The following is a 16,759-nucleotide window of genomic DNA, read 5'->3' on the forward strand; positions in this document are numbered from 1 at the left end:
GTGACTGGGATAATTGGGATGGGAGTGTCAGAGACAGTGCGATTGGCACAGGACAGAGCGGAGTTTAGGGCTGTTGTACATAGGGTCGCTATGAGTCGCAGGCGACTCGACGGCACATAACAATAACAACATACTCTTATGTGAGAGAAGGATGAGCAATCTCCTCCTGTGTGATTAACAACCTCTGATAACTTGCTGTTTGGTTTCAATTCCATGGTACACATAAACAAAATGGGTACAACTACTTATTAGCCTTTTATTGAGAGATAAATGATTAATAATCACTGAGATAACAAAAACATGTACAGTAAATGGACATTTTAGACAACTTAGTTTCTAGAATATCAGCAATAATTTAAACAGACCAGGGCACTCAAATAGGCAGTCCTTCAAACAGAACAAGGAGATGCTGCATGTTATAAAGTCAGTAAAGATGCATTCAGGGTAATTTTCTTTCCTCATACTCATTTAATCTATATATTGAGCAAGTAATTCAACACCTCAGCAGCAAGATTGGAGGAAGACAACTCGCAATATTGAGATGACATAATTTTGCTTGTTGAAAAGTAAACAGAATTGAAAACAGATTGCATCTCAATTTGAAAAAAAAATAAAGATCCATACAGCTGAATCAGTAACTAAAATAATAATAAACTGGAAAAAAAAGATTAACAGTGTAAAGGATTTTTTTCCCTAAAATCAGCATTCATGGACACACCAGCCAAGAAATAAAAAATTAAATTGCCTTGGCCAAATCATCTGCAAAGATTTTCTTTAAAATGTTAAAATGCAAACATGGCATTTTGAAAATGGATCCAAGCCATTTTATATTTTCATTTGCCTGTGAAAACTAGGTGGTGAATAAAAAAGACCAAAGAAAAAGTCATGTCAATGAATTATGGTGTTGAAATATTGAATGGACTGTGGACTTCCAGGAAATCAAACAAATCTGTACAACCAGAATGATCTTTTGAAGCAAAGATGCAAAATTCCATCTCAAATACTTTGGACATATAGTGATCAGTCTTTGGATAAAAACATTGTAACTGGTAAAGAAGAACATCTGTAAAAAAAGGGAAACCCTTGTGGTGTTAAGGGTTTATTGTTCAAAATGTCTTTCCTCATCATTGAGTTTGACTTTACCATGTAGATGAGTGGGAAAATAGGACATGATGGCCTACCCACAAGGTAATTGGCTAGTCATATCACTAAATTGTGCAGATCCAAAGGCAAATTTTCAGAATCTCACCACAAAGAAGAAACAAGAGAATGCAGCACATGCTTCAGGGGCACAGAGATCCCAGGGCCTATGGGAGCAGTAGTCATAGCGGCCAGCAGCAGAGATCCAGAGACCTGACACAGGACAGAGCTGACATTGGGACTGTTATGCCACGGAACCAGAGCTAAGAGCTTTTTGCATAGTTTGTTGGAAGACTTGGAGGTATGGGGACAGGAGTTGTAATTGGCAAGACTAAGAGCTTTGTAACACTTGCCCAAAGCCATGAGGCTGAAGGCTGAGACACTTGTGAGCAAATTTCAGAAGCTGTCCTGACCAAATGATTGTATTCTGCTGTTGTTATTATTCTTGACAGCCATAAAGCCAAACATAACTCATAGTGACTCTATGAAGAAAAGACTCGAAGCTTTTCGATAACTATTGTTTCTCAAAGCTCAGAGTTTCCAGAAGCGTGTTATTTAGGAAATGGATGCCACTCCTGCTTCCAAACCTCCACCAAGCACTGTCCACCATGTGTAACTTTTGCCATTTGACACCCCAACGGCACAAGGTTCAGCATTACAGCAACCCCAGGTTGCCTCAGTACAGCATATTGACAGAAGAATGCTGTAAGACTCAGAAGAATGTTCCTCCAAAATATATTAACAACTGACTTTTAAATACAAAGCTCCCCTTGAGGTTTGTTGACTCTAAACAAGATTCTTAAATAAAAAACAACCAATATAGTATGTTGTTGGTGTTGTTGTATGCCACTGAGTCACCTGTGACCTATAGCGACCTTATGTACAGCAGCTCTGAACCCTTCCCTGAGTCATTCTCACTAAATCTGACACACCAACCTCCATTGCCCAGTCACTGTAGCAATTCATCTCACACTGAGTCTTCCTTTCCTGCACTATCCTTTCACTCTTCCAAGAATGATGTCCTTCTCCAAGGACTGGTCTCTCCTGGCCACATGCCCAAAGTATGTGAGATGGAGCTTCAAACACCTAGCCTCCAAGGGGAGAACCCTCTCCAACACTGAACTATTTGTTTTCTTGGCAGTCTATGGTTCAAGGCTAGGTGGTCCTTTGTCTCTAGTTAAACATCTTGCTTTTCAGCACAGTGGAGATCCCTGACAGCAGATATACCCAATGAAATTCATCTTTTGATTTCCTGACTGCTGGTGTTAAGAGCATTGACTGTGGAACTGAGAAAGTTGTAATTGCTAACAACCTCAATCTCTTCTCCATCTATCATGATGCTGCCAATTGCACCAGTGGTGAGTATCTTTGTATTCTTGATGTTGAGCTTCAATCCATATTGAAGTCTACAGTCCTTGACCTTCTGCAGCAAGCACCTCAGGTCATCTTCAGTTTAAGCAAGCAAAACTGTAACATCTACATATCATAGGTTGTTGTTTTGATCTCCTGGTTACTGGTACCAATAGTGCTGATTGCGGAGCCAAGAGAACTAAAGCTGTTAGCAATCTCAATCTCTTCACTATCTGTTATGATGTTGCCAATTGGCCCAGTGAGAATCTCTTTTTTTTTCCTTGATGTTGAGCTTCAATCCATATTGAAGGCTGCAGTCCTTGACCATCTGCAGCAAGTGTTTCAGGTCCGCCTCAGTTTCAACAAATCAGCTGCAGAACTCAGGTTGTTGATGAGTCTTCCTCCAATCTTGATATCCTCCTCATAGAGCCCAGCCTCCCGAATGATTTGTTCTGTATATAGATTGAAAAGGTATGGAGATAAGACATATTTCCTGGTGTACATCCTTCCCAACTTTGAAACATGCAGTGTTTCCTTGCTCTGTTCTGACTACTACATTCCGGTCCAACACTGGGATTTAGTCTTTAGAAGGTCTTATTCATCAATTTTTTCTTCAGATTGTATATTTCTGGCTGCATATGGAAGTCTCTTTATACTATATACTGTATACTAGGGCTTCTAAGCTTGATAGAGTTTGTCTCTGATGAACTCTATGGCTTTGGGATTTACTCCCATATCTCTTATCAAACTTGGGGTTATTTTTGTGTATGGTGTGAGATATGGATCCTGTTTTAGCTTTCTGCAGGTAGCAGTCTAATTTTGCCAGCACCATTTGTTGAAGAGGTTGTCATTTCCCCATTTGATATGTTTTATTTCCATGTTGAATATCAATTGACCATAGATAGCTAGCTCTATTTTTGGGTTCTCAATTCTGTTTCACTGATCTATGTGCCTTACAATGTACCAGTACGTACCATGCTGTTTTTGTTACTACAGGTGTGTAGTAGGTTTTGAAGTCAGGGAATGCTATACCACCCACTTCATTTTTGTCTCTCAGAAGTTATTTTGCTTATCTGGGGTATTTTGCGTCTCCAAATAAACTTGACAATTTTGCTTTCCATCTCCTTGAAAAATAAATTTGTCATCTGTATTGGGATTGCATTGTATATGTAGACATATGTAGACTGTTTTTGGTAGGATTGTCATTTTCACAATATAGAGGAAATTAAGTCTATCATATCAGAACACTATAAAAAAACTTTACTCTGATAAATCTGAAAATCTAGAGGAAATGGGCAAATTACTTGAAACTCATGCTCTACCCAGACTGATAAGGACAGATCTGTTGTTCTTGTTGTTATATGCCGTCGAGTCGCTTGCGACTCATAGCGACCCTATGTACAATAGCCCTAAACTCCGCTCTGTCCTGTGCCAATCGCACTGTCTCTGACACTCCCATCCCAATTATCCCAGTCACTGAATCAATCCACCTCATAGAGGGCCTTCCTCTCCTGCGCTGTCCCTCCACCCTCCCAAGCATGATGTCCTTCTCCAAGGACCTGTCTCTCCTCACAACATGTCCAAAGTATGTTAGACGGAGCCTCAGAATCCTTGCCTCCAAGGAGCCACCCGGTTTAACCCTTTCCAGGACAAATCTGTTTGTTTTCCTAGAACACTTAAACAGACCCATCAGAAAAGAAGAAATTGAAAAGGTCATAAAAAGATTTCCCCATAAGAAAACTCCTGGACAAATGGCTTCACAGCTAAATTCTACCAAACATTCAGACAGGATCTATCTACTCAAACTAATCCAAAAAACTAAAAAAAGAAGGAACATTCCCAGAGTTATTCTATAATGCAATCATAACCCTAATACCAAAATCAAGCAAAGATATTACCAAGAAAGAAAACTACAGACCAAAATTTCTCATGAATATGGATGCAAAAATCTTTAACAAAATCCTAGCCAATAGGAATCCAAACGCACATAAAAATAAACAATTTACCATGACCAAGTGGGATTCATAACAGGTGTACTAGGATGATTCAACATAAGAAAAACAATCAATATAATTCACCAAAATAACAAAATAAATAAGAAGAACCATATGATCTTAGCAATTGATGCAGAAAAGGCACCTCTTCCTGATTAAGATGCTCAGCAAAATGGAAATAAAAGGGAGTTTCCTCACCATAGTGAAAAGTATATATACAAAACCAAGAGCCAATATCATTCTCAATGGAGAAAGAATAAAAGCATTTTTCTTGTAAACAGGGACCAGGCAAGGATGTCCACTGTCAATTCTATTCAATAGTGTACTGGAAGTGCTTGCTAGGGAAATACAACAAGGGAAGGAAATAAAAGGCATCCAGATGGGCAGAGATCTCCATACCTTTACAACCTGTATGCAGAACAGATTATTCATGAGGCTGGTCTGTATGAAGAGAAATGTGGTATCAGGATTGGTAGAAGATTCATCAACAATCTGCATTACGCAGATGTCACAACCCTGCTTGCTGAAACTGAGGAGGACCTGAAGCACTTGCAGCAGAAGGTCAAGGACTTTAGTCTTCAATATGGATTGAGGCTCAATATAAAAAAGACAAAGATTTTCACCACTGGGCCAACTGGCAGCATCAAGAACGACGGGGAAGAGATTGAGATTGTTCATAGCTTTAGTTTGCTTGGCTCCACAGTCAACACACTTGGCACCAGCAGCCAGGAAATGAAAAGACACATTGTAATGGAAAAGTCTGCTGTTAGGGACCTTTCCAGGGTACTGAAGAGCAATGGTGTCACTCTGGAGACTAAGGTGCGCCTGATACAGACCTCTGCAATCACTTATTATGCATCAGAGAGCTGGACAATGACTAGGGAGGATAGAAGAAGAATTGAGCTGTGGTGTTGGAAAAGAGTTTTGAATATACTATGGACTGCTAAGAAAACTAACAGGTTCATTGTAGAGAGGGTTAAACCAGGCTGCTCCTTGGAGGCAAAGATTCTGAAGCTTTGTCTGACATACTTTGGACATGCTGCAAGGAGGGACCAGTCCTTAGAGAAGGACATCATGCTTGGGAGGGTGGAGGTACAGCTCAAGAGAGGAAGAAACTCTATTAGGTGGATTGATTCAGTGACTGGGGTAATGGGGTATGTTGGAGACAGTGAAATTGGTACAGGATAGAGTTTAGGGCTGCTTTACATAAGATTGCAGGCAACTCAACGGCACATAACAATATGCAGATGATATGATAGTGTACATAGAAAATCCCAAAGACTCAACAGAAAACCTGTTAGAGCTAGTAAACCAATTTAGTAGAGTGTGACAGGATATAAGATCAATATCCAAAAAAATGAAGGATTCCTCTACAATAACAAAGAGAACTCAGAAAAGGAAACCAAGAAAACAATACCATTTACAAAAGCCAACCACAAATTGAGATACTTGGGAGTGAACTTAACTAGAGATACAAAAGACCTATAGAAGAAAACCTACAGAACATTTCTGCAAGACACAAAGACCTAAAGAAACTGAAAAACATGATGTGTTCATGGATAGGAAGATTTAATATTGTGAAAATGACAATACAATCTTCAGATGCCTTTAGTAGATGTAGAAATTGTATCTGCAATATTTATCATTATTTGTGTCAGTCCAAAAAGTCTCATTTTTGTGATCAGCTAATTTGGTTTATTTCTTTAAGAGAAAATTTACTAAGGAAGTAAATTTTGAGCATAACAATTACAGTATATTTTTCATTCTTAAAGTATGGGTAGATTTCCAAGAGTTCCACATAGCAATGGTGTACACTGTTGTGAAAGAAGTAGGTAATTTAACTTCACTGTAGAAATTCTATGGCGTGTAGAAGTGAATCAGTAGATACTACCCTGTGTCTCAAAGTTTCTAATAGCAACTCCCTCTATTTATGAGAAGCTAAATTATTAACCATTTAAAAATAATCTAGTTTAGCTCCCTTGTTATTAGTTATCTTAGAGTAAGCTCTAACTTTTGAGAATGTTATGTATGATCTAATTAAGCATTGTCTAGTCCTGTATTATCGTCACAGTCTTTGCTTATGTTTGAGTCCATTGTTGGAGACGTCATTCCATCTTTCGCTCCTAGCCATTCCTTCACTGGATAAGTTTACTATAGAGGAAAGCAACTGAATAAAGTTCAGCAAGACTGATAATTAATTGATAGGAAACTATCTTTGAGGAATTCAGTAAAATAGTAGGTTTGATATGTATGCTTAGTAAGTAACTATGAAACAAGACAGCGCATCTATGTTGAATAATCTATGACTCTACCAGTGTTAGCCACCAGTCACACCTCCAAGTTCCTGATAACGTGGGGCTTGTGTGCTGCTATGGTGCTTGCCACCGGTATCCAAACAGGAGTATGCTGTACAGCTTTCAGCAGAGCTTCCAGATCAGATGATGTTCTTGCTGTTATTTGCCATAAAGTCACCTGTAACTCATAGCAACCCTATCTACAAAAGCTCTGAACCCTGCAATATTCTGAGCCAGTCTCACTGTCTCCAGCAATCCTATGCCCATTAACCTAGTTACTGTGTTGGTTTATCTTGTCCAGGGTCTTCCTCTCCTGCAATGTCCCTCCATGTATCCAAGCATGATGTCCTTATCCAACAACTGATCCCTCCTGGCCTCATGTTCAAAGTATGTGAGCGGGAGCTTAAAGTCGTTACCTCCAAGGAGAAATTTAGTTTCACCCTCTCCAATACAGATGTGTTTGTTCTGTTGGCAGCCCATGATATTACTCTTCTCCAGAACCATAACTCAAAGGCATTGATTTTTCTTGTGTAATCCTTAATCATTGTCCAGCTCTCTGGTGCATAGTAAGTAATTGCAAGGACCATGGCCTACATCAGGTGTAACTTAGTCCTTAGACTGAAATTTTTGCTCTCTTTAGCACTTTGGAAACGTCCCTGACAGCAGACTTTCCCAATACAATTCATCTTTTGATTTCCTAACTGCAGAGAATTGGAAGCAGGAGTGGCACCCACTTCCATAAATAGCTTGCCTTGGGAAACCCTACAAACATGGAGAAGGATGAAAGTCACACAACTGTCGAGGACTTTCATTCATAGCATCACTATGAGTCGCCTATGATTCGACGGCACTTAACACAACAACAACAGTGCAAAGAATGTTGATAGTGAACCTAAGCAAGCTGAAATTGTTAACAATCTCAATCTCCAATCTCTGCTGCATCTATCATGGTGCTGCTAACTGACCCAGTGGTGACAATATATGTCTTCTTGATGTTGAGATTCAATCCAGATAGATTAAGAAACATTGAACTCAGATTAGGAAAAATGTTATACTGATTTACTTATGAAAACTTGTTGTTGTTGTTATGTGCCGTCGAGTCGCTGTGACTCATAGCAACCCTATGTACAACAGCCCTAAACCCTGCTCTGTCCTGTGCCAACTTCACTGTCTCTGACACATCCACCTCGACTACCCCAGTCACTGAATCAATCCATCTACTAGAGGGCCATCCTCTCCTGCCCTGTCCCTCCACCCTCCCAAGCATGATGTCCTTCTCCAAGGGCTGGTCCCTCTTTGCAACATGTCCAAAGTATGTCAGATGAAGCATAGAGGGTGAGGGACAGGAATCTTTACAAGAGAAAAAGCAGGCCAACACAAAGGGTCCTCAGAAATCTCTGCCCAAGTAAACGACAACAAAACAACGTATGAAAACTAGTCAGTTAAAATCCTATAGATCACCACAGAATATTATCTGATATAGTACTTATGACTACAATCAGGATGAGTCCCCTAAGTTTAAAGATATTAAAATACACAATGACTATAACAATCAACTAAATCACACCAATGATTGTGAAGATGGTCGAGGACAAAGTAATGCTTTGCTCTGTTATTCATGGTAGTTACTATGAATCAGAGACAAGTGAATACAGACTATCAATAGCATAACAATCTGTTAGACTAATTCATGAATTAAAAAGTTTTGGCTTTCCTGTGGAGTCATCTGCCACCGATTCAATTCAACTGTTATAGTGTATTAAATAATTGTATTTCGAAAAATTAAAAGAATTTATAGTTGGAAAACACGTCTTAGAGATTCATCACTATCCTACAGAAGACAACAAAAGTGTAGTGATTGCTTGTTCAGGAAATTGTCAAGAGAATAAAGAGTCTATGTAGTTAATTATTTTGAGATTTGTCTTTTCCATTGTTGAAAAAATGATGAAACTTACATTTCAAAGGAAGAAAGAGCAAACTGGTTTCATTTAATAGGCAACAATATCAAAAGCAGAATCCAGTTCACCTGGAACTTCCATGTCCATCATCTATCCAGTCTTTTTCTAATTATGTTACATACTTCATGGAAACTTCTAAAAACTCAATTCTGACCCTCCAATAGAGATATATGAAGCTTTGTTATCATTTGAATATTTAACCCACTTCAATTGTTGTTGTTGTTAGATGCCTTCAAGTCGAGTACAACCCTTAGCGACCCTATAAACAAAAGATCTGAACCTTGTTCTATCCTGTACCATCCTCACTTCAAAGTTATACTTTATAAAAGTTACTATCTATCAGCAATATTTACATCAATTCCTTGTAAAAATTTAGGGAAAAAATTGTTCACTATAAAGTTATTTGTTGTTCTAGGGAGCCATGATTTCAACAATGCCTTCCATGGATTTTTTTTTTTTTCTTTAGTACCTTTCATTCCTAAGTGACCAGTGTCTCTTAAGTTTACTGGTAGTATTTCCCAAGCAAAGGTGATGTGTCCTGTAGAAGTGATGTATAGATTGTTTACCAAGGATTTCAGCACTGCCTTAAGCTCTGGTCTCCTTTACCTGCAGGGTGGGGATTTCTGAGGACCCTTTGTGGTGGCCTGCTTCTTCGCCTGTAAAGATTCCTGTCCCTCACCCTCCTCGCGTCCCCACGATTTCTGGTCTTGTTGACTGCAGCTTTCAATATGGATTGAGGCTCAATATCAAGAAGACAAAGATTCTCACCACTGGGCCAATTAGCAGCATCAGGATGGATGGTGAAGAGATTGAGATTGTTCACAGTTTTAGTTTGTTTGGCTCCACAGCCAACATTCTTGGCACCAGAGGCCAGGAAAATAAAATATATATTGTGATGGGAAAGTTGGCTGTTAGGGACCTCTCCAAAGTACTGAAGAGCAATGGTGTCACTCTGGTGACTAAGGTGCATCTGATACAGACCATGGTCTTTGCAATCAATTGTTATGCATCAGAGAGTTGGGCAATGACTAGGGAATGTAGAAGGAGAATTGATGCCTTTGAGCTGTGGTGCTGGAGAAGAATATTGAATGCACCATGTACTGCTAAGAAAACTAACAGGTTCATCGTAGAGAGGGTTAAACCAGGCTGCTCCTTTGATGCAAGGATTCTGAATCTTTATCTGACATACTTTGGACATGTTGCAAGGAGGGATCAGTCCTTGGAGAGGGACATCATGCTTGGGAGGGTGGAGGGACAGCGCAGGAGGGGAAGACCCTCTTTTAGGTGGATTAAGTCAGTGACTGGGGTAATGGGGGTATGTGTGTCAGAGACAGTGAGATTGGCACAGGACAGAGCAGGGTTTAGGGCTTTTGTACTAGGGTTGCTATAAATCACAAGCGACTCGATGGCACATAACAACCACCACCACCATTTATTCTTGTTATTGTTATATCTCCTCAACTGGTCCCAGGCCCTTAAAGGTGAAGACAGAGAGATTTTGTTTCACATTCTTTTGGCATTTTATCAGGAGGGACATAATAATTGGTAAGATTGAGGATCATTTTTTTTTAAAAAAGGACAACCCTGAAGAAGATGTTTTTGATCCAGAGGTTGCAAAAAGTGTTCAAGCAAAATATAATTATGAGGATGGGTCAAGATAAGGTCATATATCTTTCTGTTGTACTATTGTTGGGACCAATTTCATAATACCTGACAACAACGATGGAATCTGGGGTTTCTTTTTCTTTGATTATACTGTCCTCCTTGGGGATCTCAATTACTTTCTCCTCAAATATATAACTCACTTCAACCTAAATTGCTGTCAAATACTATTTCTGATCTCTCATTGAAGTCTACCATTACATTTTCAACTCACCATTGTTTAACATTTCTGCCCTAATCTCAGACTTAAAAGATTAGCATTGAAACCCTCATCTTGTTTTCCAAAATATATGTTGGCTTCTCTGTTACTTTTAAAATCTCGTGATCATTATTGACTTCCTCTTACAGATACCCCTCTTAAATAAAAATTAAATCATTTATTGTTTATTGTTCTCCTAAATAACATTTACTGTTTTCCCTAAAAAATACTGGCTTTGTAAGTGTGTTTAAGTGTCAACAAGACCTCCTGGGGGTATATATTTAAGCTGAGCCCTTAGTCTCCATTTTAGAACTGGATGACACAGCAGGACTTTGTAAGAGGAGTATTCTTATCTTATTCTTGATTGTCAGTCCCTGTGGAATGTTGGGTTGTTTTCTTTGATTTAAGCCTCTTGTTTAGTGTCAACAAGACCTCCTGGAGGGCCAGAGGCCTGTGGCCCTCTGGCCTCATATTACTATGTTTTGTAAGAACATTCTTCTAAATCGTACAGTACTCTTTTCTCAATTTGCTGTACTGAGGTAACCTGGATTTGCTGTGATGCTGATCCTTGTGCCATTAGGATGTAATATGCAATAACGGTTCCCCATGGCGGAGAGTGTTTGGTGGAACTCCCAGTTTAAGACAGGTTTGGAAGCAGGAGTGACATCCATTTCCTAAACGACATCCCTCTGGAAACTCTATGAACTTGGAGAAATGATAATACAGAAAGGCATCAGGTCTTTTGTTCATAGGGTCTGTATGAGTCATGCACAACTCGATGGCAATCAACAACAACAGCAGATGTTTTTCATAGATTCCACTGTATATCTCCATTAATTGGTTTTCCAGCCTTTGTGGTTCCCCCCCCCCCTCATTTTATGTTATTCCTGTGTATTCTTCTTGTAAAAATCTTACTGATATATTATTTGGATTGTTTTGGTCTTCGAATTGTTTTGGTCTTATGTTTAAACTCTTGGGCTCAAAGCAAAGCCAACAAAGAGAACCAATGGCATCAAGCAACCACATAGGACAAAGTAGAATTGCCCCATAGAGAAGGCAAGGCTGTCGCCTTTGCAGAAGATTGCTGCATCTTTATCCCATGGAGCAACTGGTGAGTCCAAACAAGAGGCCTTTTAGCTGTTAAAAGTGCCTTTAACAATGGTTCCACCAAGACTCATTTAAACTCCAATGACAGAAAAATTCAATTATCTGCTTATCCTAGCATTCAAGGCCTCCTGCATTCTAGTCCTAATCTAAATTCTTAACTCTAGTAATTATTCTTTAATGCCAATGATATACAACTAGTTAATAATGATCATGGAAATAGCCAACACATTCTAAAGGTCTACTGTAACTTGACCTTGACAGGCATTCATTATACATTTCCTCGTTTAGTCTTTACGCGTCACTTGGCAATGTGTCTTTCTATTATATATAAAAATCACTAGACATCAGAGCAATCCCAACAGCTGCAAATCACAAGATCAAACCCCCTAAACTTCACTAGTGGGCTTGAGTTCATGATTTCCCATGAAATAGGTTTATCAACTATGTAAATAATTCTTATTTTTATAGCTAGAAAAAGATTGGGCCATCATTTGAAATTGAGGCAACCATTATGTGAAAAGTTGGCACGTTCAATTCCAGCAGTAGCTCCTGAGAGAGAGTTGGCAGTCTGCTCTCATAAAGATTACAATCCAGTAAACCCTGTTACATGGGCCACTGTGAATCAAAATCATCTCCACAGTACCTGACAGCAACAACATGCTATCATCCAATATTCTTCAATTTTTTTTACATTTTATCTCTCCCTTTCCTCATCTTTCATCCCCAAACTTAATTTTATAGTACTTCCTTTTTTTCCATGTCTCTAATTTTTCCCCCATCAAAACGAGCCCATCTGTCATATTCCTCTCTGAGTTTACTTTCCCCATCAAAACTTCCCTACCAACTTGCATCAAAATCACCTCTCCCTCCCGCTAAGTCAGTAGTCTCCAACTTTGGCTGCACATCGGAATCACCTGCGGAGATTTGATATAATTGGTCTAGGAAACCACCTGGGCATCGAGAGTTTTAACTCTCCCAAGGTGACTCCAAATGCACAGACAAGACTGAACAGCACTGCTCTAAGATCTTCAGGGTGTTTCTGACACTACAACTCTTTTGACAAAATTCCAGGCTGGCGTGATTTAGTGACAGCTTTGGGAATCTGCTATTTTTTTTTTCTAAATGAAGGTGTTGAATATGATGAGTGATCTTCAGATATTTTTGGTAAAATGTGTAGAAACTTTTGGAAACACATAAAACTGTTAAAAAATAAGAAAACAGAAACAAAAAATAAGGAAACAGAATAATTTTTTGCATGATATAGAGGAAAACAACAAATCTCACTAAGTTGCTTCCTTCCACCATTACATCTCTGGAGCCCCTACATGAAACCTCTAAGACACTTATTATCAAAATCTATTTGCACTGGACTAGGTAAGTCATTTTTACCTGTAAAAGTCTGAGATTCTGTGGTATCATGGGTAAATTAAAGAAGAAATCTCTTTATATTATCTATTTTGTTGGACAATTTCTCAATAATGTGTTATTTAGCTAATAGAGCAGCTGTTTCTTAGGGAATCATATTCATCCAACAATTAGGAATTATATTTTAGCAGGTACTAAACAGCTGATATTAATATATCAAACTCACACAACCACCTCTAAGGACAAATATTAGTATAACCCTTCCTGGTGAAGATACCGAGTGTTGAAGGGTTAAGTGACTCACCTGAAGCTGTGGTCCAATTTAGTAGCACATACCCAACTCCTAATCCAGAGTTTATTCTATTTCTTATAAATATTTTATGAACCTCTACATTACCTGTCTCTACTGGCATGAAAACATTTCTACTAATGAGTAGCACCGAGCTGTCTCTAAGCTACTAGAAACCAAAGTTCAGCTAGAACTTAGTACCACAGACATACACACATTTCTAGAGTTCAGCAGAGAAACGCACATGCACACACAAGTTTTGTATTCACATAAGATAAAATGTTCTAATACTTTTTAAGAAAATGGAAACAATAAAATAACATTCTTTGCAACAAAATTGTGACATCTTGCAACTATCATGTGAAAGAGAAAAGAATAAATCAATCAATCAGAAAATCTCTTATTTCCAAACTAATCAAATAGTCACAGAAGTGAGAAAATAAGGAAAGAAACCATCTGACGTGGGTGCCTTGGTTTATACGAAGACTCAGCTGGCCGCAATTCATTTTTTTATTTCCATTTTACTTCTCTTTTTCCAACAGATCATTTTCCCTACTATATGAGGATCAGTTCAGAGGTCTGCCATATTAAACTGTCACAGGAATACAAGAGGATAAAAGATGCCCAATAGTATGAGACTCAGAGGTGAATAATCCATCAGGAGAAGTGCCATCACTAAGTCAAGATAGGAATGCACCGTGTAGACAGATATCCATCCAGGGAGCCTGAATCCTCTCAGCTTCATATATCTTATTACTCATGCCAATAGGCTCTAAAATTTGAAAAGCATTTAATGCCCTAGAAATTATAGGTGAATTCTCTTTCTAACATCAACATTTAAATAAATTAGGCATAACACTGAAATAGAACAACATATATTCTCTGAAAGACTTTACTTTGATATTAAAATCCTACTGCTCCAATGAAAGCCACATCTGTTCTCAGCCTTAAGTAACTAAAAAATAGTAAACACATTATACTTTGGCCCTGTATATTTAAATTTACATGCAGCACATAACATTGCTTCAAATTTAGTATATTGCTAATAATATCACTTTAATTCTGTATTTAGAAAACATAACTTGCATTAGTTTTAATAAAAACCTGCATTAACTATAATTGGCATCAAGCTTAATCGAGGAAAGCTCTTCGACTGACTGGCACTTCTATATTTTAGAAGGAAAATATGTGGAGTCCATAGATGGTGTAAAGAGTTAATATACTTAATTGCTAATAGAAAGTGACTGATTTTTGTCCACCCAGAGATTGACACTTCAGAAGAAAGTCCTGGTGATGTCCTTCTAAACAATCAATCATTAAAACTCAATGGAATGTAGTTATATTCTGACACACATGTATATTTAAATTCACAAATACTACATAATATTCCTGCAAACATATAAAAATCAATTCAAGAGGAATTAGTTATATGTTAGCATGCTTTAGGAGCCCTGGTGGTATAGTACCATAGCTCTAGTAGTATACTATGTTGTCTATTGTGCTTCTAGCCAAGGGGTCAATGGTTTGAATCTAGCAGCTGCTGTGCAGGAAAAAGATAGCAGTAGAAGATAGGCAGTCACTTCTCAATTTAACTGTTAGACTACTAACTGAAAGGCTGTCAGCAGTTCAAATCCAACAGATACTCCAAAGAGAAAAGATGGGGTGTTTCCTCTCAGCAAGATAAATAGCCATGGATACTTGATAGAGTGTCTCCATGAGTCAGACATAACCTGATAGCAATGGGAAGTGAAAAAACAATATTTGGACATAGCACATTTATTGTATAACTTCCTTTGTCTCTCTTCCTAGAAATTTACTTCAGAAATGTGTGATGTGTAGGTGAGCAATCTAGGCCATAGTTATTTGAAGCTAGGGCATATGTTGGACCTAGAATGCAGTAACCTGTAGGTGATTGCCACTGAATTTGCCCTCTAAGAATGCATTTATGCCAGATGGTGGAAATTCAACCACAATAAATACATCTCCTTGAAAGGTTGAATGTGAAATGTGCAAATAGATACAGTCAGTTCACCACCGCAGAAGTAAAGGCAGTTGAAGCAAAATGACTGAATGAATCAGAAAATTGGACAAGTTATTTCTGAAATGTATGTTTTATTCAGATGGATACATATGCTTTGATATGTGTAGAAAGGCAAGTGAGGCATAATGGCAAAGCTCAGGAGGAAGAAAGGATCAGCTGACCTTTCTAGAGATAGCACAAGGGCTATTACCTGAGCAATGTTGGATCCTGCACAACTCCCTATGACAGGAAAATGAGGTTGAAGTTTTATTCTGAATGGAGGGCCAGAATAGACAGTGTCTGAAGCTACATCCTATTCTTACTTATCAAATTTCCTTGCATATGCTGAGCTTATCTCTGTTAAAAAAAAGGAACAAACCAAAATAAAACCCCATGAGACTCTATACCAAATCTATTGCTTCACCATCTTAGCATCAAAAGAGCCATCCAGGTCTTGAGGATAAACAACTTTGAACCAAACTGTCTGCGGAGACGACCATCTGACGAGAATAGCTTCGCCCCCTCAGAGGTTCAGCAGTGGACCAATCACCGTGTGATGGAGTGGCTGCGCTCAGTGGACCTGGCCGAGTACGCCCCCAATCTCAGAGGCAGTGGTGTCCACGGGGGCCTCATGGTTCTGGAACCTCGTTTTAATGTAGAAACAATGGCTCAGTTATTGAACATTCCACCAAATAAGACTTTGTTGCGGAGACATTTGGCCACTCATTTCAACCTTCTGATTGGTGCAGAGGCCCAACAGCAGAAGCGCGATGCCATGGAGTTACCAGATTATGTCCTTTTCACAGCTACCGCCAAAGTGAAGCCAAAGGAATTAACCTTCAGCAATTTTGGGAATCTGAGAAAAAAGAAACAGGAAGATGGTGAAGAATATGTTTGTCCAATGGAATTGGGACAGACTTCAGGAAATTGATCCCAACTTTAAATGAACATCATAAATGGGTTTAAATATTACTGGATTTGGGGACCAATTGCTCTACTTAGCAATATTTCTTTTTCAAATTTTTCTCAATAAAACCACAGTTAACAAATACCACTCTTCTACTTAATAACTCTGTGATCTTAGATACATCTCTAGATCCTCAACTGTGCAAGAGATGATATTGTCGTTCATAGAGTTTTGTGAGGAGCTCTGGTGGCTTAGTGGCAAGAAGCTGCACTGCAATCCTGAAGACACGCAGTTTGAGGCCTCCAGCTGCTCCTCAGAAGAAAGATGGGCCATCTCCCCACACACAATTAAATGACTATAAAATTCACTCGGAGTCAACTATGCGGCCCATTCCAACTTCATGGTACACAACAACAACAACAACGAGTTTTGTGAGAATTAAATGAAATCATTTATGTAACCCTGTAGAACAGG

At 38.7% G+C, this 16,759-nt stretch overlaps 1 protein-coding gene across 1 annotated transcript; it reads left to right on the forward strand.

The window, feature by feature from the left end:
- The first annotated feature begins 1,172 nt into the window (after positions 1 to 1,172).
- On the forward strand, positions 1,173 to 16,309 carry LOC102847477 (liprin-beta-1-like). The gene is made up of 2 exons (XM_006889530.1): positions 1,173 to 1,188; positions 15,777 to 16,309. Exons 1-2 carry the CDS (start codon positions 1,173 to 1,175, stop codon positions 16,307 to 16,309), a joined length of 549 nt encoding a protein of 182 aa, XP_006889592.1.
- Positions 16,310 to 16,759: the final 450 nt, after the last annotated feature.

This window comes from Elephantulus edwardii, unplaced genomic scaffold (genome assembly GCF_000299155.1).
Source record: "Elephantulus edwardii isolate Elephantulus edwardi_28Jun2011 unplaced genomic scaffold, EleEdw1.0 scaffold00078, whole genome shotgun sequence".
Taxonomy (NCBI): Eukaryota; Metazoa; Chordata; class Mammalia; order Macroscelidea; family Macroscelididae; genus Elephantulus; species Elephantulus edwardii.